Raw genomic sequence first — 25,398 nt, forward strand, 5'->3', positions numbered from 1 at the left:
TGGGAGGCTAATACTCTTGATATCAAATGTGATATCAAACCTTATTTGAATACTTGGTGAATATCGGATGTCGATATTTTGCATGTGATATCAAACCTTGTTTTTGAGTACTTGATGAATATCGAATGTCGATATTCTAGGAGATCAAGACTCCTGATATCAAATGTGATATCATACCCTAGTTTGAGAAATTGATGAATATCATATGTTGATATTCTAGAGATCAATGCTCTTGTTATTGTATGCTATACTAAATGGTGGAAAACTTCTGAGATATCTTTAATATTACCAATGGTGTAATATTTGTATTGTATTTATCATCCCTTGATAAGAGGGAGTGTTAATGTTTGGTAGCTTCTATCGAATAACTTTATGTTTATTCATATATATATTAAAAAAACATAATTAAGTTTGTATTATTAATTATATGTTTTTTGAATAGACATGTCTATTCATTGACCTATGCCTAACATAAATGAGAGGATGTTGCATATGGAAAACATATACCTGATTACAAAGCAATGCCATTACATTTGCAGTAGATCTTGGAAATTCAACAAGAACAAAGTTATAAAATACAAATATCCTCCCCTCTTGCATAGCACTAATTAAATTCACTAACTTATTATCAAATTAAAAGCATCCAAATGTTAAACAACAAACCTTTCCTCTTCATTTTCATATATGTTTTTTTCCAAATGTAGCTTAATCACAAGGTTTTTCATCAACATGTATCAACTACACCCTTTCATAAACTACTCTCAAATTGGTACATTTCTTCCATATCATTCTCCATTTAAAGTTCCACTGCACATTCCTAAAATCATTTACTTTTCAATATCTAATTGTGATGTGGTAGCAATGGCTTCGAACACACCAAATCTATTGAAGTTGCAAAATTTAATACTCACTTTAAAAAATGATGACATTCCATAAAAGGCAAACTTCTCTAAACAAAAATGTTAGTTGTAGTACCAAATGTTTAAAAAACACAAAGAACAACAACAATAGTAATATAAATATGAAGTGTACAATTCCAATTATCTTCATTCAAAAATACAAATGATTTGTTATTGATATGAACAAAACAAAGATAAGCACGTAAAACATCAACAAAAAAATTAATAAACTCACAGACAAACATATAACACTACATGTATCTAGAGACATTATTTGAAAAAGAAGATACTATAACTATACATCCAACCTTCTATAGCCAAGCCAAAAGCCAACACTCTTGCGATAATATTCAATATATTGCCCAAGGCCACTTGGGTTGGTAAAGGTCAGTTGAGTTGAATTATATTCGTCTACAATATATAAATGGAAAATCACCACACCATGAATTGTAACCAATAATATCTTTGACCCATGTAAACAGTGGGCACGCTCTCTCAAATAAAAACAACCTTTTCCCAAACCAACCCCACCACTCATAACACAAGATGCTCCACTCTCTCATCTCTAACATAGACATGAGAAACTCATTTAACAGAAGTCAAACTACTCGCACATTAACAATCATAAGTGACCTCCAATTTTCCAAGCTACAAGAAGATTATTAGTTAGAAATAATCTCTCAATCACTATAGACATCTAAGTACCCGTTCCAAAATGCTTGGAGATTCAACATTCAGGGAAACGCCCTAGTGTTCTCATGTGAAGTCTAATTAAACTCGAAGGTTAACCTTTTTCCCCACTTCCATCGACTCATTCCCCCGCTCAAAAGATTTTCAGAGGGGGATTTGGGTGCAACATCCTCATGATGGGGTCAAGGGGCAACTCCCACGAGGCAAAAAAAAAGAGATTTTAGTATTGTATAAGACATCAGCTATTATATTTCTATTGGACGACATATTCTATCCTAATTTTGTAACCAACATAAGTCTTGTATAAAATGGCTTAGGGTTAGAGATTTTCATATGATGAATAAGCCACTTCTTGGAGTGCTATTGAGTTGCAAGGAATTGCATATTGTAATCAAGCTGATTTACTAGATAATTTAATTGGACTCTTTGTTTGGTAGATGTAACCCAAGATTGGGTGAAGCACATTAAATCTTGTGTTTTTTGTTCTATTTCTGTGTGTTTTATTGTGCTATTAGTTAAATTTGCATGTAACTATTATATTTTTCTCTAATAATCCTAACACCCAATAGCTGCACAAGCTAACTTCGTACACCTACATATCCTAAACTGCAAATTGGATTTCAATGATTTTTTTGGTACAAGTTCATACCAATAGTCATTCACTCAAAAACGAAATTACTTGTGGCCAAATGTTCGATTAGTCTCTATGAAATGTCCCGATAGTGGTGCACAAATAGGTCAATCAACAACCAAAAAAAAGCTAAAATATGATCCACTATTACTGCATGTGCCATCAGCTAGTTAGTACATACATGTGTTGTCATTTTTTAGACTCTAATAGTAGTAATTTGGTGGCTAACATGATTGAAAGGTCATAGTTATTGGACCCCCTAGTTAGGTCCTTTCCCCTAGTAATAAGATTTACAAGCATAATCTAAACAAATTTGATAAGATTTGAAGATATCATCAAGATGGGAAATCACTGGCTATTAGCCAAAAGTAGATGATGCTGAGTTGAAAACCACGAGGTGGCCTGCAAACTTTGTTGTTTGTGAGATATGATGCAAATAAAATCACAATTTTGACCATTGTTTTAATAGTGTACATAAATTGCTACCATATTGTGTTATCCCATAAGCTTTTGGGACTATTGCATTAGCATTTAGCCTTTGTTATTATATAAACAGAGCTCAATTGAGTGTTTTTAGATTGCGGAGGGTTTTTTGTATTTGCCTTAATTGGATCAGAGCAGTACGGTTTTGTTGTTTTGTTGGAATTGTACAGCTGGTCAAGTTGTTTTGATTGTAACATGTCTGGACCATATAATTTAACTGAGTAATCTTATTTGGACAATCACCGTAATCCTTTGTCAACTTTCAATGTTTGTCAAAGTTACAGATGTGCAAAAATAATTTTTCTGAATAGTCATTCACCCAGCAACTGTTTATCAGTCATGAATCAAAAATTCAAAGAAAGATAAGACACTAAAGAAACTCAATACCATTACTCTTAACACTGCTAACTATTGGGGTTGTAATGAATTTGTGGACCCATACTAGCAAGATTCAGGGTTCTTGGCGCAAGACACTCATTTTCCTGCAAGGGTTCCATATGGGATGCCTACAATGCAGAATTCCATAGATTTTTTAGAGGGGATGCGTACAATGCAGAATTCCAAAGATTATTAAGTTGAATATAATGCCTCTAGAAGGAACATGAACAGGACGACCTTTGCATGGAGAGTTGAGTATTGTTTAGCCATTAAGGATATTGCAGAGAAAAAGAAAAAAATATTATGCAAATTTGACAAATGGTGGTTGTAAGATATGCATAGGTGTAGCATTAAAGGTTTACAGTATTTGACGTCTGGTGTAGCATTAAAGGTAAACCCAATGAGCACCAATAGATTAACCTTTTTAATTTAAATGTAAATATGAAGCAAATAGAAGGAAAAACTGAGTTATAATTGTAAATACACGTAACTAGTAGAAGGAAACTTAACTTCAAATTTGACTTTTGAAAGTATATACACATAACTAGCAAAAGAAAACACAAACCTCAAATTGAGGTCTGACAAAAGAAAACATATATAAGAAATTGTTTAAAACTACCACCAACCAGCATTAAGCTCTTTGTCAAGTAATCTGAAACTTCTGTATAATCAAAATATGTTTCTACTGGAGCTCAAAGCTCCATTCATTTTACATGACTAGCTAGTAGTCTCCATATTAGAATTAAGGTCTCCTCTCAAGCAACTCTATAACATGAGCTTGAAATCGTGAATTGATTCTCTGTTTCCAATTGCTGAAGACATAACAATTGAATAGATCTTGATCCCACCTGTACGTTGAACCCCAAAGAGTCGCATATTTCCAAATCAGTTCAATCAGTATTTTGAAAAATTCATTGATACATAGTGTGAAAGTAAAGTAAAGTAACTAGAAAAGCAATTGATAAAAAATCACTTCAATTATTTGCCAAGATGTGCACCTTTAGAATAAATAGGGAAAGCTCTGGAGGGTGTCTCAAACCTTAGCTAATGAACAACAGCCTTTAGAGGATGTGCTCTGAGTTTTGATAAATCGAGATTTGAATCAAGCTCTTCATCCAACTCTCCAACAACGCTACTGGACACAAACACAATGCTTAATCTCAATTAAAGAATGACAAAGAAAGATGGATATACTCTAACAAAAAGAAGTTTCCAGCCTGAACTAGATGTAAATTGGGTACAGGCAGACTCCACCAACGTGGGATTCCAACTGCCATCAATTGTGCAACCAAATCAATTTAATGAGACACCCAATCTAACATATGGGTCGAAGTAGCATACATATTATCTCCTCGGATGATATACAAACCCAAGACAAGTTGCTCTACCCCTGCCTGCCCAAGAAGACCAGTGAAAACGAATAAAACCATTGAGCACAGAATCTAATAGATACTCATTAAATAAATAGGTTTTGACAGAGGCATCTTTAGCCTTATTAAATGGAATGGAAGAAATAAAGGGTATTATCATGCACAAGTAGCAAAGTAACCAAGAAAATTTTGTCTAGCTTCACTCAGCCAATCAAAGACAGATTTTATTCAACCTAATAAATATGATAGAGTCTCGATGTTGCCTCTATTGCCATAACACAAAACCCAACCTCACTTTGCTCAATACTGTAACTGAGTTTTTTGTTCCTGAGAATCTGCCAAAACCAATTACCAGAATGAAAAATAAACAAATGCTTGGTAGTGAATGTCAATTTCACAGCAATCAGAATACTCAAAAAAAATGATGCATTAATTTTCTTGAGCAAACAGCATGGTTATAAAATGATTATAGCAAGTACCTGTTATGACTTGAATGCAACCTTACATGATTCAGTCAAGTTAAACTAGCTTTATGACTTCCATTCTTCTATTTGTTAAAAAGGTCTTCTATACATTGGACCACACACATTTTTCCATTTTTATATCAAAGCATAGCTTGTTCCCTAGCCATGAGATGTTGTTTACTAAACAAATGCATGATATACACACACCAATATGTCATTTTTCTCTCCACCAGTATTCTACTTTTGTGTAGTTCACCAACCAAATATCTGTAAATTATTATGAACCTACAGTTCTCCTTATTTGCAATTATTCTCCTTTGTTCAATAGTCTCTTGATTCATGAAGGCCAAAAAAATATAGCATTCTTATAGTTTCAGTCTGATGAAGACCATAATGCATGGAATCAATTCACTCACTGATCTTTAGTTTTAAAGAATACACCTACTAAGCCCTAAGCAAGCCCTAAACAAACCATTGGTATAAAATTGCTTTGTAAAACCTTTTTACCAACTAAACATTTAGTTTCATGGTACAATCCACCTAATGCTTATCCCAGATTCCTAAGTCCATCCCTGATTATTGTCTCATAATTAGAACCCCTAAATACTGTTTTTAAGCAGTTATACAATTACCAGTGAGCCAAGCCTATTTGCAAGGAACCAAATTATTTCCATTATCTTACCAATTTATCTGCAGATTAGGAACTATACCTACTCAAGAATGTTATAAGCATCTTTTGAAAAGTTTCTAGCTGCATGCTTGTGTTTGGACACACTGCTAAGAGTGCTTGAACATTGGCATTACAATAAAGAAAAAACAAACAGGTATTCTAATCCATTCTTAGTCAAACATAATATGGATACTACAGTAGCATTCTCTAAGATTTGGAGATATGCAATTTAATTCCCATGAATCATTTGTTATATGTGTGAAGTAATGAAGTCATAATTCGTAGATTCTGTCAGTTAACATCATGTTAGGCCTGTATTAAACATCGTGCTAACCACATGTGAAGAAGTTGCCTGCAAATAGTTGAAGCATTTATTACAAAGTTTGATTTTACAAAGCTTCCAAATGTTGGCAACCCGTTTAGACATTCAAACTGGTTTTTGATGCCCTGTTTCTAGTACTCTTGTATTTTGTTTACATTCAATATATCATTTTGTGATAATGTAATGAGAGAATGCAGTAGAGTGCTGCTGGCGAATGATTAATAAAAATTTAACCAGTTGCTTGGGAGGGTCTTCTGTATTTTTATGATTGATGTTGTTTGTTCCATATTGGTGCTGAATGTTCTTGGTATGCTCTGTTTTTACCCCCTTTCTCTGTTTCTTGCTCTGCCATATTTCCTAACAACTGGTATCATAGCAATAGGTTTGAAGGTCTTGGAAAGCCAAGGGTTTGCAGCTGTGAGAAATATTACGATAATAGATAGTTTCTATTGACATTTAATGGTTATCTATTGTAAATATTATAATCTTTCTAATATTTAGTTGGCTATTAGTTATCTGCTAGCTTTCTTGACAATCGATTTCTTAAAAAACATCATTTATTCATTTGTACGTATTGATCTATTGAAATCTGTTAATATCAAGCAAGTATTTTACCAATTACTTCCCGTAATATGGTATCAGAGCAAATACTTAAAAAAATTGAATAAAAATTGTCAGTGCCATTTTTGTTTGAAAGTAATTTTCTGCTTGGGTTTCCGTTTGCAAACCACACACATCTAGGGTTTATGCAAACCCTTTGACACTGATCTACGGCCAGAAGCTGTTGTTTCTATCATTTTTTTCCAGTTCAAACTGCCATTTTTCCAATTTTTCAAAAATGACTAGGGTTTCATTCGAAACTCTCAAGTTCTTGGTCGTGGTAAAGAACTAATTGCAGATTCATGGTCGGTTTTCCGAGAGCTCAACTAGGTTGTTGTCCTTTTTTGAGGTGCCTTGAATTTCGTGCCTCAATTTTTAGGCCAGTGAACCTAGAATTGGACAGCATAATCCTTATGGATTTTTCTAGCTCTCTTTTGGGTATCTCTTCATTTTTTCTAGGTCTTCTGATTATTTGCCTCGAACTACATGCCTTCACAAATTTTCATTGAAAAATATGTTATGGCATCTTTGACAAATATTTTGCTAGTGGGAAATCAGAAGTTCAAGTGTTGAGTAATATGGATCATTTTTTGCAAATGTACTAACATTGCCAATGTTATTGATGTGTTCCAAATGCAGATTTGGGTCTCATATAAATATGAGAAGAGACATGTCTCTAAGGTTTAATCATCATTTAATTAATATATTTAATAATAATAATTTGTATAATATTTATGAATATATATGTGTGTGTGTGTATAATGTATATATGTATTATATATAATATATATTATTATTACATGAATATGTATATATAGGAAATAATGATTTACCAATAACAATAATGTATATTGAATCAATCCGATTGAAGCTACAACTTTAACACTCCCTCTTAGCTGGGGAGGATTTGTAGAACACATTATGTTCTCAAGTATATGAAGAGATATCATCTCAAATGATATCCAATTCACCATAAGGCTGAATTTCTCAACACTCCCTCTTTAGCAAAAAGGGAATTGAAGCAATTATAATACAAGATTTGAACACCACTTTAAGTGTGGTTTATAACAAATTTAAGTTATGGTGTCCGGCAAGATCCGGCCCGAAGAACCATGATGAATTCATTATCAAGGTGTTCGACAAAACCCCACTCGAAGAACCATGATAAGTTGGTTATCAAAGTGTCCGTCAAAATCGGGCTCGAAGAACCATGATAGCACTTGCTCCAACACATTTTGGTGTTAGGAGATAGATCAACTATTGATAAAGTCATCACCTTACAATAGTGACCTCACACATATGAAAGATCGTCACCTTTCATAACACACAATTGCAAAAAAATAATCTTTCTGTGACAACAACTTAATGAAGTTTGTCATGATAACAGGTCTACCATTTCTAAGATTGTCATCTTATAATGATTACTTTCTATTTATATATGTCAATGAAAGATTGTCACCTTCATTACATATCATATGTGAAATAGTAACCACCATGAACCAAGTTAGAGGGTGGTACAAAGACTTCCACCTCAATTCTCCCTCACAGAGAAGAATGCATTACAAGGAATTTCAGTTAGAACTTCTCCTCATAAAGAAGATATCATTTACAAAGGATTGCACCTCAAAATTCTCCCTCTCAACAATGATCCTAGGAAGTCAGGTCTAGTAGTTACTCCATTAGAGATTCTCTTCCCCCAAAAATTCGTGTTAAACTAACTTTGAATTTGATAGCAATCTTCCTCATGATGCACTCAAGAGTAGGCCCATCAAAATCATGCAGTCACACACATGTATTTCTAGACTCCCTCTAAGTATCAATCTTCTAAGCTTCTGCGTTGCCTTCAAAGAAGTGTCATACTCCCTCTTAATGTAGAAGGATACTCATAATATCAAAGATATTTGCTTCAAGAGCCTTACTTGATCCAACCTGATCACAACTTCTATGAAGCTACTGTCATAAGCTGCCTAATGTGTCATTCTTCTTTTCCTGCAAGATCAACTTTAGATGCAAAGGAAAAGATCAAGGAAAAAATAACTCATATAACACCTATGAAACTGCAAATGACAAACTGAATAGATAAATGTAATACTTAAGAATAGTAAATACTTATCTGTACATCAACATCCTTCATATTAATTCCTCCAACGAAGACCCATATGCGCCAAATCCGACAATGTCTTCAATGGGAAATGAAACACTGGTTAAGGTAATTATTCACCCCCCCACAATGTAAAGTTCCCACAATTTACATCTTTATAGAGTTTTCAATCTTTTAGGGATCGGAAGAGGTTAAAGTTTTCTTCATAATTCTTTATCCCTTCTAGTAAAACATGGGACAAAGATTCACAAGTGTATGGCTATGGCATTGCCTTTGCTGGTCCCTCTTTAGATTCTAAAGCTCAATAGGATGTTGTCACGATACTGCTGAGTATCTCTGTAAGTGACACCAATAAAGCTCTCATTTAGAAGTGTTGGGTATTATATTGCTCCATACTAACTTTGTTTTGCATATTATTTTTCAAAAGTCATTTGAATAAGTGCTAAGAATTAGATAAAAACACGAATTGATAAGTGGCAGTAATCTTAGTCATTGAAGTAATCATTCTTTCAGTAGTCCATAACAATAATTGTTTCTCCTTGCTATGCGTAGAATCAATCTTTTCCAAAGATGATAATATTTTGTTATGTCTTCAATATTTCTCTTCTCCACTAATTTCTTCAAAATTTATTACTATCTTTAATGCAAGCTCTAATCTGCACTTAGTTGCATAAATCTTTTAAAGAAGAAATCAGTCCGATTTGCTTCTTTAGCATAAATACAACTCAAATTCCATTTTAAGCAGCAAGTTGAAATCATAGCTGAGTAATTAGCATCAGTAATACAGGGAAGTGAATGGCTGCAGCTAAGATCATATTGTCTACAATCAGTATAGAGACAGGTTCTATCTTCTATTTTGAGTTTTACAAACAGACCCAAACCCTCATAAATCATCCTCATTTTTATTCCTCCTCTGATTGTACTATCAGATCCCTCCATCCATCATTACCGATAAGTCCATCTTATGAGTGCATAGAATAATCGCAACTCTTATCTTTCACAGTGAGTTTTGTATCAATGCCAACTCCTAATGAGCATCATATATGTGCAATTATTAAAGGTTTCTAGAATGTCTGATCTCAATTTGGTCTACTGCCAAGTGCAACTCACATGCCTCAATGCCTTTCAGTTATAGAGAATTTAAACTGCCCAGAACAAATGCATGGGATTTGTAAATTAAGAACCAATAAAAAATTTTGATGTGGAGCTGCCCCATTTCTGATCACAATATTATTTTGGACATTTGATTTCCACGAACAATATCTATGATAAGCGATGGTTAGGTATTATCTATTCATATTTGGTATGGCTAATAAATATTATTTTGTATTATGCATATGCTTCCAACTTCTCAAGGTCGTTGTTTACTTCCTCATAATCTTGAATATCCTTCACATTTTGACATTATGCATATTGTTCTCAACATCATTAATCAAAGTGTGTTCACTCAACATGAACTACTAAAGGCTCCCTCACTGATCCTCGGTTGTTCGCTTTCTCAAATGGATGAGATTTAAGATAAGAGGAGGACCGTCTAAGGTTTACTCCAAAAAGAATAGTGTTTCAAGGAGGAGGCCAAGGTGATGAGGAAGCTAATTCTTCTCCTTCCATGTCACAAATGTCCACCATCAAATGGTTTTCGGAATATGGAACAAATTTCATTTATGGGTAGCTTCTATAAGTGCTTAAATTATGAGGTGTGCACTTAGACAATGTGGATGGTCTATGATATGTCGCGGCGGAGATGAACACTGGTGCCTACTTGATGCAGGAGCATCTTGGGTTCTCTTGCAATCCTGCATGTTTGGAGGGATTTTAATTAATGGTTATGGAGCTTGGTGAATACTGGTGCTCAGCATACACTGGGAGCTCAGCATGGCCTATGGAGCTCTGCATGGTCTGGGAGCTCGACATAGTCTTTGGAACTCAGCATGGTCTTTGGTTGATCGGCATGGTTTGAGAATTTGGTGTGTATTTCAGGACGTATAACTAATTTTCCACAATGAGTTAGAAGATGAAAATTTCAAGGATTGAAGAGGGCCTAGATTTTTACCTATGGTTTGGAGCACGAGTTCTAATTCATTCGGAGCTAGGAGATATCGTGATTTTTCTAAGACATCGATTTTGAGAATTTAATTGTTGTTGTTGGCCGACTTGTGGCATTTAATTTATGTATTTGTATTTAATTTGTGTTCTAGGCCGACTTGTGGCTTAGATTGGTATAAGTAGGGGTTGGGGGGGAGTCTTTAGTCATTATTCATCCATCGTAGAGAAGTGGAGGAGATTGGAAGAGCGAATTTTGAGAAGGGCTAGTAGTTGCGGCTTGGGAAACAAAGAGATTGCTTGGTGGGCTTGCGAGCACAAGTTCAGATCTTCCTTGGAGGTTTCTACCAGAGTGTGGATCGGGACTAGCTGGGGTTTGAGATTGGATCTTGAGGGATCTTGCAAAACTATTACTTGCTTTGTATTTGGCCGTAACCGGGAAGGCCTTACAGCCCGACACATTACATGTAATCAATTATATTTTATGAATATATTATTGTGATTTTGGTATCAGATCTTGTGTTATTGCTTCTTGTTATTGTGTTTCCACTGCATGGTTGTATAGCTAGGGGCTAGGATATCTCCTTTGGGGATTCTCCTGCCTTGCACTATGTCAGGTGGTATCAAAGTGAAAGTTGGTCCTGAGTGTGTGGACAAATCGCCGAAGTTGAGGCAGTTTGCACTAGGACTTGGGTTGAAGAGGTAAATTCTGTTGGTGGATTTGTTGCTTAGGGTTTGCCAAAATTTTGGAAGATGCCTCCCAAAAGATTGGACCCTAGGGCAATTGCTGATCTTATTGATGCTATAGAAGATCGGATTTCAGAGAAAGTTAGAGCAAATATCAGATTTGAGTTTGAGGATGTTAGAGCAAAGATAGCATCAATGAAGAGTGACATGATTGCTGAAATTGTGAGTGCTTTAGGTGGTGTACCTAGGCATGTGGGTACTAAAGGTAGTTACGAGGAAGTTGCGGAAGACTTTGAAGTTGTTGAATATGGTGGTGAGAATAGATCTGATCATGTGGAGAGACCTATTGGAATTAGGGCTGGTTAGTTTGCTCAACCTGGATCTCAGTTGAAGCTAAAACATAAGATGGAGGTTTCTAATTTTTTAGGCACTTTGAATCCTGAAGACCTGATTGATTGGATTGGTGAATTGGAAGACTACTTTGAGCTTGAAGATATTGAGGATCCACTCAGAGTAAGGTTGGCACAGACTAAGCTGAAGGGATATGCTGCTCTTTGGTGGAAAGAACTACAAAGAGATAGAGAAGAGGAAGGTGAAATGAAGATCACTAGATGGAAATTGATGGTGACTAAGTTGAAGGCTAAGTTTATTCTTGCTGATTATGGACTTGAGTTGTTTAAGAGGTTGCAGAATCTAAAGCAGAAGGATATGACTGTGAAAGATTATAGAAAAGAATTCTACAAGTTGACTATTAGCTCTGGGCATCGAGAATTGTCAAAAGAGAAGGTAGCATGACATATTAATGATTTGAGATTTGAGATTCAATATTCAGGATGAGGTTGGTATGCTGAATATTTCTTCAATTGAGGATGCTTATTAGTATGCTTTGAGGGTAGAGGAGAAGCTAAAGAGGAAGAATCAAGGTAGTTCCCGAGGGAAGGAGAAGCAGGATAGTTCAACACAAGCTAAACCAAAAGAAGAAGGTGAACCAAAACCTGTTGAACAGAGAAGAACAAGTGGAGGTGGGTTCAGAGGTAATTGTTTCAGGTGTGGTCAAGAGGGGCATAGATCTTTTGAATGTCCAATTGGTAGGACAGCTGCTGTTGTGAATGAGGTTGAAGTCTAAGATAGTCAACCTGAGCAAGGAGAGAGTTTGTTGGCTCGACGAGTATTGGTTGGTGAAAGGACACTAGATTCCTGTCAGAGGACTAGTCTGTTCAAAACTCATTGTAAGTCTGGTGATAAAGTCTATAAAGTGATTGTGGATGGTGGTAGTATTGATAACCTTGTTGCTGAAGAGATGGTTCAGAAACTTGGTTTGAAGAGAATGAGACATCCTTATCCTTATAGGATTGGCTGGTTGCAAGGTGAGCATGCTTTGGATGTGAGGGAGCAATGCCTTATTGATTTCCAGATTGGGCAATATAAGGATCAAGTGTTGTGTCATATTGTGGATATGAATAGTTGTCATGTGTTGCTTGGTAGACCTTGGCAGTATGATTGCAGGCTGTGCATGATTGTGTTAGGAATGTGTTTACTATTGAGAAAGGTGGTAGGAAGTTTTCCCTGATTCCTTTGCAGAATGAAGAGCTTGGTAGGAGGAACCTGAGTATTGGCAGCCGAGTTGAGTTGGCAGACTCTGAGAGGGTTGGAGATCAACATGGAAAGCAGACCTATGGAACACCTGTGGTGGATGTGAAGAAGAAGAAAAGCAAGGGAAGGAGTGTGCAAGTTGAAGACTCAGAGGATATGTATGTGAAGAACCAGTTTGGGATTTATGGGCTGAATCCCAGAAGATGTTCTTTCAGTTACTAGAATATATTTTCGAACCTGGGGTGTCTGATGTAGGAGCATCTTGGGTTCTCTTGCAATCTTGCATGTTTGGAGGGATTTTGGTTAATGGTTATGGAGCTTGGTGAATACTAGTGCTCGGCATGGTCTTTGGTTACTCGGCATGGTCTGAGAATTTGGTGTCTATTTCAAGACGTATAACTAATTTTCCACAATGAGTTAGAGGATGAAAATTTCAGAGATTGAAGAGGATCTAGATTTCTACCTATGGTTCGAAGCATGAATTCTAATTCATTTGAAGCTAGGGGATATCGTGATTTTTCTAAGACATCGATTTTGGGAATTTAATTGTTGTTGTTGGCCAACTTGTAGCATTTAATTTATATATTTGTATTTAATTTGTGTTCTAGACCGACTTGTGGCTTAGATTGGTATAAGTAGGGGTTGGGGGGGAGTTTTTAGTCATTATTCATCCATCGTGGAGAAGTGGAGGAGCTTGGAAGAGTGAATTTTGAGAGGGACTAGTAGCTGAGACTTGGGAAACAAGGAGATTGATTGTTGGGCTTGCGAGCACAAGTTGAGATCTTCCTTGGAGGTTTCTACCGGAGTGTGGATCTGGACTAGCTGGGGTTTGGGATTGGATCTTGAGGGATCTTGCGGAACTATTACTTGCTTTGTATTTGGTCGTAATCGGGAAGGCCTTACAGCCCGACACATTGAATGTAATCAGTTTTATTTTATGAATATATTATTGTGATTTTGGTATCAGATCTTGTGTTATTGCTTCTTGTTATTGTGTTTCCACTATATGGTTGTATAGCTGGGGGCTAGGACATCTCCTTTGGGGATTCTCCTGCCTTGCATTGCGTCACTACTGTTCAATGAATTGCTCAGTGAAGGAGAAACAAATAGTCAACTAGGTTCCCAAAAACTCATTAGGGCATTGCAAGGACCCTAGTGGAATTTGACGCACAACTTTCCATACCTGCTAGTGCTACACTCAAAGGTCACAATATCCCCATCCTGAAGATCAAGATATACATTAAGGTTTGTCTTAATGTAGTCGCTCCAGCCCTTAGGCAGCACATAGCTCTGGCTACTATCCCAGTATGAGTACCTAAAACCTCCATTGTTATCTTTCACTATTGAAGCTCTTTGTCGTAGGTGTGCTTTCGGAGCATGTCCAAGATCTCAGCCTTTGAGTTGCAGCTGAGGAAAATGGTCTCCTTCGTTTCACTGCCCTCCGCAGAAGTGAAGTTTGCTATGGCAGTGCATCCTCAAAACTTTAGGGCAGAGATATCGTAGCCCTTGGCCACTTCCTCTTCATGGTTGAATGTGCCCAGCCATACTATCTTGATCCTCTTCGATGTGGCTTCACATCAACCTATAATTATGCAATGCCAATTCCTGTCTTAATCACTGATGTGAGTGACTTTCCTAGACATCAATGATTCATTCATTCCATCCTCGACTCTCTATATTTCCCTTCATTTTACATATCCTTGCTCTGCGGTATATGCAACATATTTCTTTATGACATGGCTTGATAATTTTATCTGCACTATATATCTTTCTCAAACTTTCTTACTAACTCATTTTTACATTTGCAGTCTAAGCTCCGATACCATGTTGAGTAACATTGATCGTTTTTTGCAAATGTACTACTACTAACATTGCCAATGTTATTGATGTGTTCCAAATGTAGATTTGGATCTCATATAAATATGAGAGGAGACATGTCTCATGAAGAGACATGTATCTTAGGTTTAATCATCATTTAATTAATATATTTAATAATAATAATTTGCATAATATGTGTGTGTGTGTGTGTGTATTATCTATAATATAATATATAATTATATATATTACTATTACATGAATATGTATATATAGGAAATGATGATTTACTGATAACAATAATGTATATTGAATCAATCAGACTGAAGCTACAACTTTAACACAAAGGTCGAAATTATGGTACATGGAAGTAGTTGATGCTAACAATCTTTGAATATCAAAACATTGATCAGATTGTTCTAGGTGTTACACAGCACCTGACTACAACAGGTACTAATCAAGATACATATGATCAGAATAATAGGGAGGCAGTGATGCTTCTCAAATTATCCATAGTCGAAGAAAACTCTCTCAGATTCCATCTGGCAAAAGATCTGCCAAGATATGGGAGCATCTCGTGAAACTTCATGAGACTTCAGACAAAAGCAAGGCCTTCTTTCTCAAGAACACTATGTTTTTTATTGTCATGGATGAGCGGAAATCGCTCTAGAAACAGTTGAATAGGATTCAGGAAATCCATGATCAACTACTTTTTCCATTTGGACGCAAGATGGAGGAGGGGATTGCGCTAATAACCCTAAAAAGTTTACCTAAATCCTACAAGCATTTTATCGAGACTCTTGACATCACTTCTACTGGTGTTGATATGAAGTTCATAGATCTTTGCACACTCCTGCTTCAACAAGATCAGTAGAAACAACAATTTGGTAATAGTTCCAGCTCCACCTGCATTGAGCAAGACTTTGCTGCTAAATCCTTTCAAAAGGATAAGGGAAAGTCTCATTCACAACAGTCTTCTCAGCAGAAGTCCTTTGCTCCTACATCAGAGGGCTCCAAGAAAAAGAACATTCAATACAACTACTGCCACAAATATGGTCCAATGAAGGTTGAATGTTAGAAATACTTAGTTGCCTTTTCTAAGCAATATGGTTCACAACCCAAAGCGAACAGTGCAAAGCATATTGAGCAGACAAAATCTACCTTTTACGCCTTCATGGCTAAAAGAATTGGAGATCATGTCAAGTCTTATGCCTAGTACATTGATTTAGATGCTTCTCGTCATTTCACCCACCACAAAGACTGGTTCACTGACTACTAGCCTTTTTCAGATTTAGTTATTTTTGGTGGAGGGGAAGAGTACATTGTTGTCGGCAAAGGCAACAATCAAATTCATTCATTGGGAGGAATCTCATTTCCCTCGATGTGTACTGCATTCAAGAGATAGGGCTAAATCTACTCTCAGTCAGTCAATTGTTGCGACACTCTCCACAATTAGATGTCACCTTTAGTTCACATCAATACACCATCACTAATAGGGAGCCTCAGTCTGTTGTTGCAATTGTCTTTAAGGATCATGGTCTTCTCAAACTTGTTGATTCTAGTGATTCTCATGACCTAGCTATGGCTTCTCAGTGGTGGTCTTCTATCAATTCACTTTGGCATTAGCAGTATGGGCACTTAAATGTGCATTATCCCTCTTAGCTTGCTCTGGAAGAGCTTGTCCTCGGATTGCCAAAGATTCAATCTCAACAACTTGAAGTTTGTGATGCATGCCAAACTGGGAAACAATATCGCACACATTTCAAAAGTGGCAATTCATGGCTGGCTTCTCAGGTACTTCAACTTGTTCATGCCGATATTTGCGGCCCTATGGCCACTCCTTTTGTTCTTGGGTCTAGGTATTTTTTGTTGTTTGTTGATGATTTCAATAGAATAATATGGGTCTATTTTCTTAAAAAGAAATTAGAAGTGTTTACTATATTTCAGAAGTTTAAAACCTCTAGCTGAAAAGAGTTTGGGAAACCTTCTATGATATTCATGGCATCAAGCACCTGTTAACCACACCCCATAGCAAAATAGTGTAGTTGAATATGGGAACAAAACAATCATTAAGGTGGCTTGATCCATGCTTGACCGTAGACATGTTCCAAAAACATTTTGGGCTGAAGCAGTTAACACTACAATTTACCTTTTGAAACAGTCACCCACTACAGTAATCAAAGGTAAGTCGCAAACTCAAAATCAGTCACCTGAAGGTTTTTGGCTCTCTTGCCTATGTTTAGATCCTTGATGTGTCACGCACCAAGTTGGATGCCAAGAGTCAGAACCTCATCTTGTTGGATACAGTAGTCTTCACAAAGCCTACTGCTTGATTGACACTAAGACATCTCGTCTCCTGTAGAGACGCTATGTAGTCTTTGATGAGCAACAAGGACCATTCATGCTTGTTTCTCATGTTCCTAATCCAACAGATCAGCCAATGAAGGCTCATGATTTGGGAGTTCAGCTTCCATTAAATCCATCTAATGGGAGGGCTCCAATTATACTAGTGATTCATGTACAGACACCTCTGGCTTCTACTACAGGATCACCCAGATTTGCAGATGCTTCACCTAATTTTGATCCAAATTCTTCTAATAAGGAACCTTATCATAGAGCATCTCCCGATACTAATGTTGGTCTCTCTCCTCTCCGGCCTAAGAGGTGGGCTAAGACACTTATTGATCTTCAAGATGATGAGCTCATTAATTGGAGAACTGCTTGGCAAAAGAGCAAACCTATAGAGATAGTTAATTTTGCTCTCATGGCCAACATTCACAGTGTGTTTGAAACTCAAACATGCTCTGAGGCTAAAGGAACTCCTGAACACCAATGGACATCAAGAGTTTTCTTCAATGGTGACCTACAAGAAGAGGTTCAAACACACTATGAATGTTGGCTTCAAGATGATGAGCTCATTAATTGGAGAACTACTCAGAAAAAGAGCAAATCTATAGAGACACTTGAGTTTGCTCTCATGGCCAACATTCACAATGTGTTCAATTTGGGATCCAGTGTCATCACATGGACCTAAGAAGCAACAAGCACACTGTTGTGAAGGACAGTTAAGGCAAGTTGTGAAGTTGTTTGGCTTAGTTGGATGCTTGGGGATATGCAGATGTCACCTGCGAGACCAACTACTTTGTTTGTTAATAATGAAGGCAATATCAAGTTAGCACAAAATCCAATCTTCCATGAACGAACCAAGCATGCGAATGTTCACTATCACTACAAATGGCAACTGGTTGAAGACGGGACAATGGACTTGCAGTATGTTCCTACAACAGATTAGACTGCAAACATTCTCAACAAGCCTCTTCGTCCAGATAACTTTGTCAATTTCAGAGGACATTTTGGTATTGTCGATAGATTAACCATTAAGAGAGGGTATTACGATAATAGATAGTTTCTATTTATAGTTAATGGTTATCTATTGTAAATATTATAGTCTTTCTAATATTTAGTTAGCTTTTAGTTAGTTAGTTATTTGTTAGCTAGAATAGAATGCTTCTATTCTTGACGACAGTTTCCCAAAGAAAGATCGTTTATTTATTTGTATATATTGATCCATTGATCGCTGCTAATATCAAGCATTTTACCAATTACTTCTCATAATAAGAGATTTGTTGCAAGCAAAGTGAGAAGAGCAGAAGGTTGGGTATGACTAAAGGAGATTGAAAGATCTACGCAAACAAGTCGTGTTCATAGGCTGTAGAGATGGAAGGAGAACTACTTTTGTTTGTGTCCTACAGAGACAGGAGGTTAACCAATTGTATTTAACTTGTAGACAAAAACTAGTGAAAGGTTTGTTGAAGGGTTTATTTGAGGGCAATGGAGTCAACAACAGTCAATGATATGGAGAAGTTAAATGGGGCTAACTTTTCCCTATGGAAATCCCAAATGGAGGATAATATTGATTTTGAAGGCTCCGTATTTGCCAATTGAAAGAATATCAAAGAAACCCACAACAATGACAAATGAAGATTGGAAGAAGCTGGATAGAAAGGCTATAGCAACTATTTGTCAATACTTGGCCAAAAATATGTGTAATTTAATGTTGTTAAAGAGAGGACAGCAAAAGAATTATGGAAAAAGTTACATGATTTGTATGAGAAAAATGCAGCTTCAAATAAGGTTTTCTTGATGAAGAAATTATACAATCTCAAAATGAAGAAAGGTACTTTAGTAGCAGAGCATTTAAATGAGTTCAATATAATTACCAACCAACTTGTCTTTGTTAAAATTTCTTTGGATGATGAGATTAGAGCCATCCTACTAATGTGCTCTATGTCAGGTAGCTGAGAGCTAAGTCACAAGGTTCGAGTTTGAGTTCGTCAACTATAAAATTCGGATGAAGTTCGACAAGGGCAAAAATTCGAAAAAAATTCGACATTAAATTCCCCTTATATAAATTTAATATTTTAAAAATATAAATAATATATCTATAAAAATATCAAAATAGATTAACATTTATAAAAATAAACCATAAGAAATCATTCTATATAAAGAAACACAATTCATAACTCTTAAAACTTTATAAATATTTGATTTTTAATTCACTATTGTAAAACTTAAAATTACTAAGTTTTTATAGACTTCGATTAAATCTCTTAAAGAAGACTTGAACAAAATCGATGCTACTGTGCGAGATGAAGCGACGGTCAATTTTGTGTGAAACGTTACGAACAGGTTGATGAATTTGATGCTTGAACTCGCTCCTTTCACGACGTAGAAGGGAAAACATGTTGAAAAAAGAACAATTGCTGCAAAAAAAAATTGCCCTAGTTGCTAGTTTCAGCAACTGAACAAGCTATGGTTTCAGGCTTCTTTTTATTTGTAGGCTAACCCTCCATTGAACCAGCAGATTGAAAAACCTAAGGAAACGCTTTAGAAAAATACTTGATGAAAAAACTACCTAACTGCCATGTGAATTTGATACGCATTTTTGACGAATTTTATACTGCTTTAAGATGTTCGCCGAATTTCGAACTTCAAGCCAGAAATTTGGCGAACCTTGTGACATAGGCTGGGAGAATTTGATTGTAGCCATCAGTACTTCTACAATAGCAAGAACCCTAAAGTTTGATGATGTTTGTAGCAACTTAATGAATGAGGAGCTACAAAAAAAATATATCACAAAAAATCAGGGAGGAAAAGCATTGACTTCAGCTGACTGTGGTAGAAAAATTGAACGAAGCCATGTTCAAGGTTGAGAGACGGATCAAAATCAAGAAGTGACAAGCTGACTTGCTATCATTGTGGAAAGCCAGGCCACATGAAAAAGGAATGTCGAATTTTGAAGCAAGAGCAAAAGGATAAAAAATTAGGCAATGCAAATAAGAAATCAGCCAACACAAATGAAGGTGAGACCACAATTGTAGTTTCAGATAATGAAGTTTTATTTACTGTTTCAATGGAAGATGCATGTTTATGTACCTCCAACTGTAGCATTGATTGGATTCTTGATTCTGGGTCATCTCACCATGTAACCACAAATAAGGATAATTTTATTGTGTATAATTTTGGTAACTATGGTAGAGTACATTTGTGAGATAATCACTTTTGTAATATTGTTGAAGTGGGACATGTCCAAATCAAGATAAAGGATGGACAAAATATTTTGCTGAAACAGGTTAGGCACGTTCCAGAGATGCGTATGAGATTAATGTTGGTAAGAACCTTAGAATTGGGCAGGCATGAAGCTCTTCAGAATATACACGGCCTATAGTTTCTCAAGCTCCCTAAAGAATGGTAGGGCATAAAATGAAGGTGAGGCCTATAGCAGCAGAGTAGGGCTGAATGGTAGGACCTGAGAATTGTAAAGCATTCAGATGAGTGCCTATAGTTTCTTAGGCTCCCTATAGTATGGGACGTTTGGATGATGAAGGCTACTTTACAAGTTTTGGAAAAAGTAGTTGGAAAATCAATAGAGGGGCATTGCTTGTGGCTAAAGGATCCAAGACAGGAACACTATGTACATTAAGTGCAATAGTAGAGAAATCAGATGTTGCTGCTGCTGTAAAAGAAGAAATTTCAGTAGACTTGTGGCATAAGTGCTTGGATCATATAATTGAGAAGGGCCTAAAAATCCTCATGGACAAGAATTTGCTGTCGGGTTTGAAATCTTATAGCCTTGATCTTTGTGAGCATCGTATTTATGGTAGACAACGAAGGATTTCATTTCTTAGAGGTGGTTATGAGAGGAAAACAAATTTATTAGAGTTGATACATTCTGATGTATTTAAAACAGTAAACATTAGATCATTAGGAGGTGCCTCATACTTTGTCACATTCATAAATGATGCATCTAGGAAGGTTTGGGCCTACCCTATGAAAAATAAAGATGAAGTGTTCAAAATATTTTAGAAGTTTCATGTTGCCGTTGAAAGAGTCTAATAAATTGCTCAAGTTTTTAAGAACAGGCAATGATGGAAAATATTGTTCTAATGTATTCAAGGAGCATTGTATTAGGTTTGGCATAAAGCATGAGAAAACAGTGTCCCTTACTCCTCAACAAAACAGGACTGCAGAAAGAATGAATCGCAATATCATGGAGAAGGTGAGGAGAATATTGTTAAACTCTGGATTAGAAAACCATTTTTTGGCAGAAGCATCAAGGACAGCTTGCTACCTCATAAATCAATCTCCTACTACAGAATTGGATGGTGGCATTCCTCAAGTAGTTTGCACTGGTAAGAAGGTAAATTATTCTCACTTAAAAATCTTTGAATGAGAAGCATTTGTGCATATTCCCAAAGAGAGTAGAACTAAGTTAGATGATAAATCCATGAAATGCATTTTCTTGGGATATGTGGATGGTGAATTTGGTTATTGTTTATGGGATCCAGTCAAACATAAGATTGTTAGAAGCAGGGATGTTATATTTAATGAGTCAAAAATGTTCAAGAGAGCTGTAGGAAATGTGGAGGTAAAGAAAGTTGATAGGATTGAAGAACAGCAAGAAAATATCCCACCAATGCAAGAATATGGGCAGCAAAATCAAGAGTATGATGGACAACAAGAGTAGAATGAGGAACAACAACAAGAATCTTGTAAGAGCCCTTGCAAGTAATTCAACCTGAACAACAATTGGTTCACAGGTCTGTTAGACCTCATAAACCTTAACAAAAGAATGGAAGAAAGCTATGGAGGAAGAAACGGACTCCTTGCTGGAAAATAGAACTCAGGGAGTTGGTAAAGCTTCCAAAAGGAAGAAGAGCTCTACAAAACAAATAGGTGATCAAGATCAAGCATGTGGGTAATGAGAAAAAGAAAAGATACAAAACAAGGTTGGTGGTGAAAGGATTTGCTCAAAAAGAAGGTATAGACTTTACTGAAATGTTCTCACCTGTTGTTAAAATATCATCCATTATAATTTTTCTTGATCTTGTTGCTGCTCTAGACTTAGAATGTGTACAATTAGATGTAAAAACAACTTTTCTTCATGGTGAATTGGAGGAGGAGATTTATATGGAGCAGCAAGAAGGTTTCAAAGAAAAAGGTAAAGAAAATTTGGTTTGCAGATTGAAGAAGAGTCTCTATGGCCTGAAACAAGCACTTGTCAATGGTATAAGAAATTTGATTCATTCATGTTGGAACATGGTTTTAAAAAGTTACAAGCTGATCATTGTGTTTATATCAAGGGGTATGATAAAAGAAATAAATTATATTAGTTGTATGTGGATGATATGTTATTATTGTTGTATGTGGATGATATGTTGCTTATTGGACGTGATAAAAATATGATTAATCAACTTAAGAGGGATTTGATTAAACAATTTTCAATGAAAGATTTGCATCCAGCACAACATATACTGGGCATGAAGATTATCCATGATAGAGAGAAGAGGATATGGTTGTCACAAGAAAAATATATTGAAAAAGTTCTTGGCAGGTTTAATATGAAGGATGCCAAGCCTATTACGAGGTAATTGGTAAATACTTGCTTGTTAATAACAGAGACCGAGAGGTCAATTTATACAAAAGGAAGAGATGATGTTTTCTTAGGAAACGATCGTAAAGAATAGAAACATTCTATTCCAGAGAAAGCAAAAAACGAAAGCAAACTAAAACTAAAGATATTTACAAGATAACCATTAACTAATAATAGACGTCTTATCTATTATTGTAATACCCTCCCTTAATGGTTAATCTATCTAACACACCAACCTGTCCTCTGAATTTGACAAACTTATCAGGACCAAGAGGCTTGGTGAGAATGTCTGCAATCTGATCTGAGGTAGGAACATACTGCAGATCTATACTCCCGTCTTCAACCAGCTGTCGTACGTAATGACAATGAACATCCACATGCTTGGTTCGTTCATGGAAGACTGGATTCCATGCTAACTTGATAACGCCTTTGTTATCAACAAACAGAGTAGTCGGTCCTACTGGTGATATCTGCATATCCCCAAGCATCCGACGAAGCCAGACAGCTTCACATCCTGCCTTAACAGTCCCTCTGTATTCAGCCTCTGTAGAAGAGAGAGAAACTGCCTGCTGCTTCTTGCTGGTCCATGTGACTGCACCGAATCCCAAACTGAACACATATCCAGATGTTGACTTTTTATCATCAACAGAGCCTGCCCAATCTGAATCTGTGAACCCACTGAGTTTAGGATTAGAACTCCGAGAATACAGAAGTCCATAATCAGAAGTGCCCTTCACATAACGAAGCACACGCTTTGCTGCCATCCAATGATCAGCCTTAGGAGCTGTCATAAATCGTGAAATATAGCTGACTGCGAAGCTGATATCAGGCCTAGTAGCAGATAGGTAGATGAGGCTGCCTACTAGTTGCCTATACGTAGTATCATCAACGGAAGGAGAATCAGACTTGGCTGATAACTTGAGACCTTTCTCCATACGTGTAGATGCAGGTTTGCAATCCTGCATTCGGAATTTGTCTAACAAGGCCCTGGCATATTTGGACTGAGAGATGAATATACCAGAAGACTGTTGCAAAACTTCAACACCTAAGCAATAATGCATGAGCCCAAGGTCAGTCATATCAAAAGATTGGCATAAGTGTTGTTTGATTCCCTGAATCAAAGATGCCGAACTGCCAGTGATGATCAGATCATCCACATAGATAACCAGAAGGATGATGTCACTGTCAGTAGTCTTGATGTCCAGATTTGAGTCTAAAGAACTCCTCTTGAAGCCTTGATCACTGAGGTACGTATCAATCTTGATGTACCATGCCCGAGGGGCCTGCTTCAAACCATAGAGAGCTTTTACCAATCTGAGAACCTGATGGTCTTTACCAGCAACCTTGAAACCAGGAGGCTGCGTCATGTAGACCTCTTCATGGAGATCACCATTCAGGAAAGTACTCTTTACATTCATCTGATGGACCTTCCAGCCAAACTGTGCTGCCATGGCTAGGACTAATCTGATGGTGCTCATCTTTGCAATAGGAGCAAAGGTCTCCTCATAATCAATAACCTGACGATGAGAAAAGCCCTTTGCCACTAAACGAGCTTTGTACTTATCCAAAGTACCATCTGATTTGTATTTGATTTTGTAGAAAAAAAACGCAGAGCCGCGACTGATACCACGTGAGCTTGCTGAAGAGAGAAGCCACGATTTTCACCAAACACAGAGCTGTGAGTCTGAAGGACCAGACAATCCGTGGTAAAAAATACCAATAAAAAAACGCGATTTGCAGAAGATGTTAGGCAAAAGAAATCGCGATTTTGAGATACCAGCTAAGAATGGTACAAAACGACCACGATTTTTATGCAATTTGCAGACCCGTAATTCGGGAATTTCTCCAAGCAGAAAACCCTAGGTGGGTTTTGGAGAATTTAACTGAAATAATTTTGGAAAAATTTTAACAAATAATTTCAAGAAGAAATTATAAATTTTTCCGAAAAAATTTAAGTATTTAGCTCTGATACCATATTACGAGGTAATTGGTAAATACTTGCTTGTTAATAACAAAGACCGAGAGGTCAATTTATACAAAAGGAAGAGACGATGTTTCCTTAGGAAGCGATTGTAAAGAATAGAAACATTCTATTCCAGAGAAAGCAAAAAACGAAAGCAAACTAAAGCTAAAGATATGTACAAGATAACCATTAACTAATAATAGACGTCTTATCTATTATTGTAATAAAGCCAACTAGTACACCTCTTGCATCCCACTTCAAATTGAGTAAAGATTCATGGCCTAGTGATGACAAGGAGAGGATTGAAATCTAAGTTGCACGGGTACCTCCGCACCCAAGAAAGTTCAAACCAATTCGAAGTTCAGGTCCGGTTCGAACTTGGTTCGACCAAGGTGCAATTTTTGCACTGCAAGTTTGATTGGGTTCTAACTAGAATTGAAACCGAGCAAACCAACTCCAAATTTTCGAACCCAGTTCGAACTGGGCCCCGCAGACGGCTGGAAAAGTGTTTTTTGGGCAAGATTTAATTTTTTTTTGGCCTCCATAAAACCTAAAAGTTGTTATGAATTGCTTTTGTGGCCTCACATTGCCATTTTATGTTTCTAAATGGGTTATTTTGTCTTAAGGGAGAGCACATAAGTTTTGAAGCAAGCATCTAGTTTCACAAGGAGGAGTTTGAAGATTGATTTGTTGGTGTTCTTCAAGTGTTTGTGCATCATTCATACACATTTGCACGCTTGCAATGGCTGGAAAAGG

General features: G+C 36.5%; 1 protein-coding gene across 5 annotated transcripts in view; it reads right to left on the reverse strand.

Moving 5' to 3' along the window:
• Nucleotides 1-3,572: 3,572 nt before the first annotated feature.
• Nucleotides 3,573-25,398, reverse strand: part of LOC149564511 (sm-like protein LSM8) — a 28,506-nt gene continuing 6,680 nt past the window's right edge. Inside the window, exons 4-7 of one of the 5 annotated variants that reach the window (XR_016361843.1) lie at nt 4,685-4,786; nt 4,423-4,475; nt 4,080-4,216; nt 3,573-3,929 (exon numbers count right to left, since the gene is read on the reverse strand). Coding sequence is in view for 4 of the 5 variants with exons in the window: in XM_089818053.1 (XP_089674179.1) it covers nt 4,126-4,216; nt 4,423-4,475 (144 nt within the window). In the remaining variant the exon portion in view is untranslated. The remainder of the gene's footprint in view (nt 3,930-4,079; nt 4,217-4,422; nt 4,476-4,684; nt 4,787-25,398) is intronic. The other 4 variants (XM_089818055.1, XM_089818054.1, XM_089818053.1 and 1 more) reach the window with 4 other exon arrangements.

Source organism: Cupressus sempervirens, chromosome 3, assembly GCF_028749045.1.
Source record: "Cupressus sempervirens isolate cs-2001-9-10 chromosome 3, ASM2874904v1, whole genome shotgun sequence".
NCBI lineage: Eukaryota > Viridiplantae > Streptophyta > Pinopsida > Cupressales > Cupressaceae > Cupressus > Cupressus sempervirens.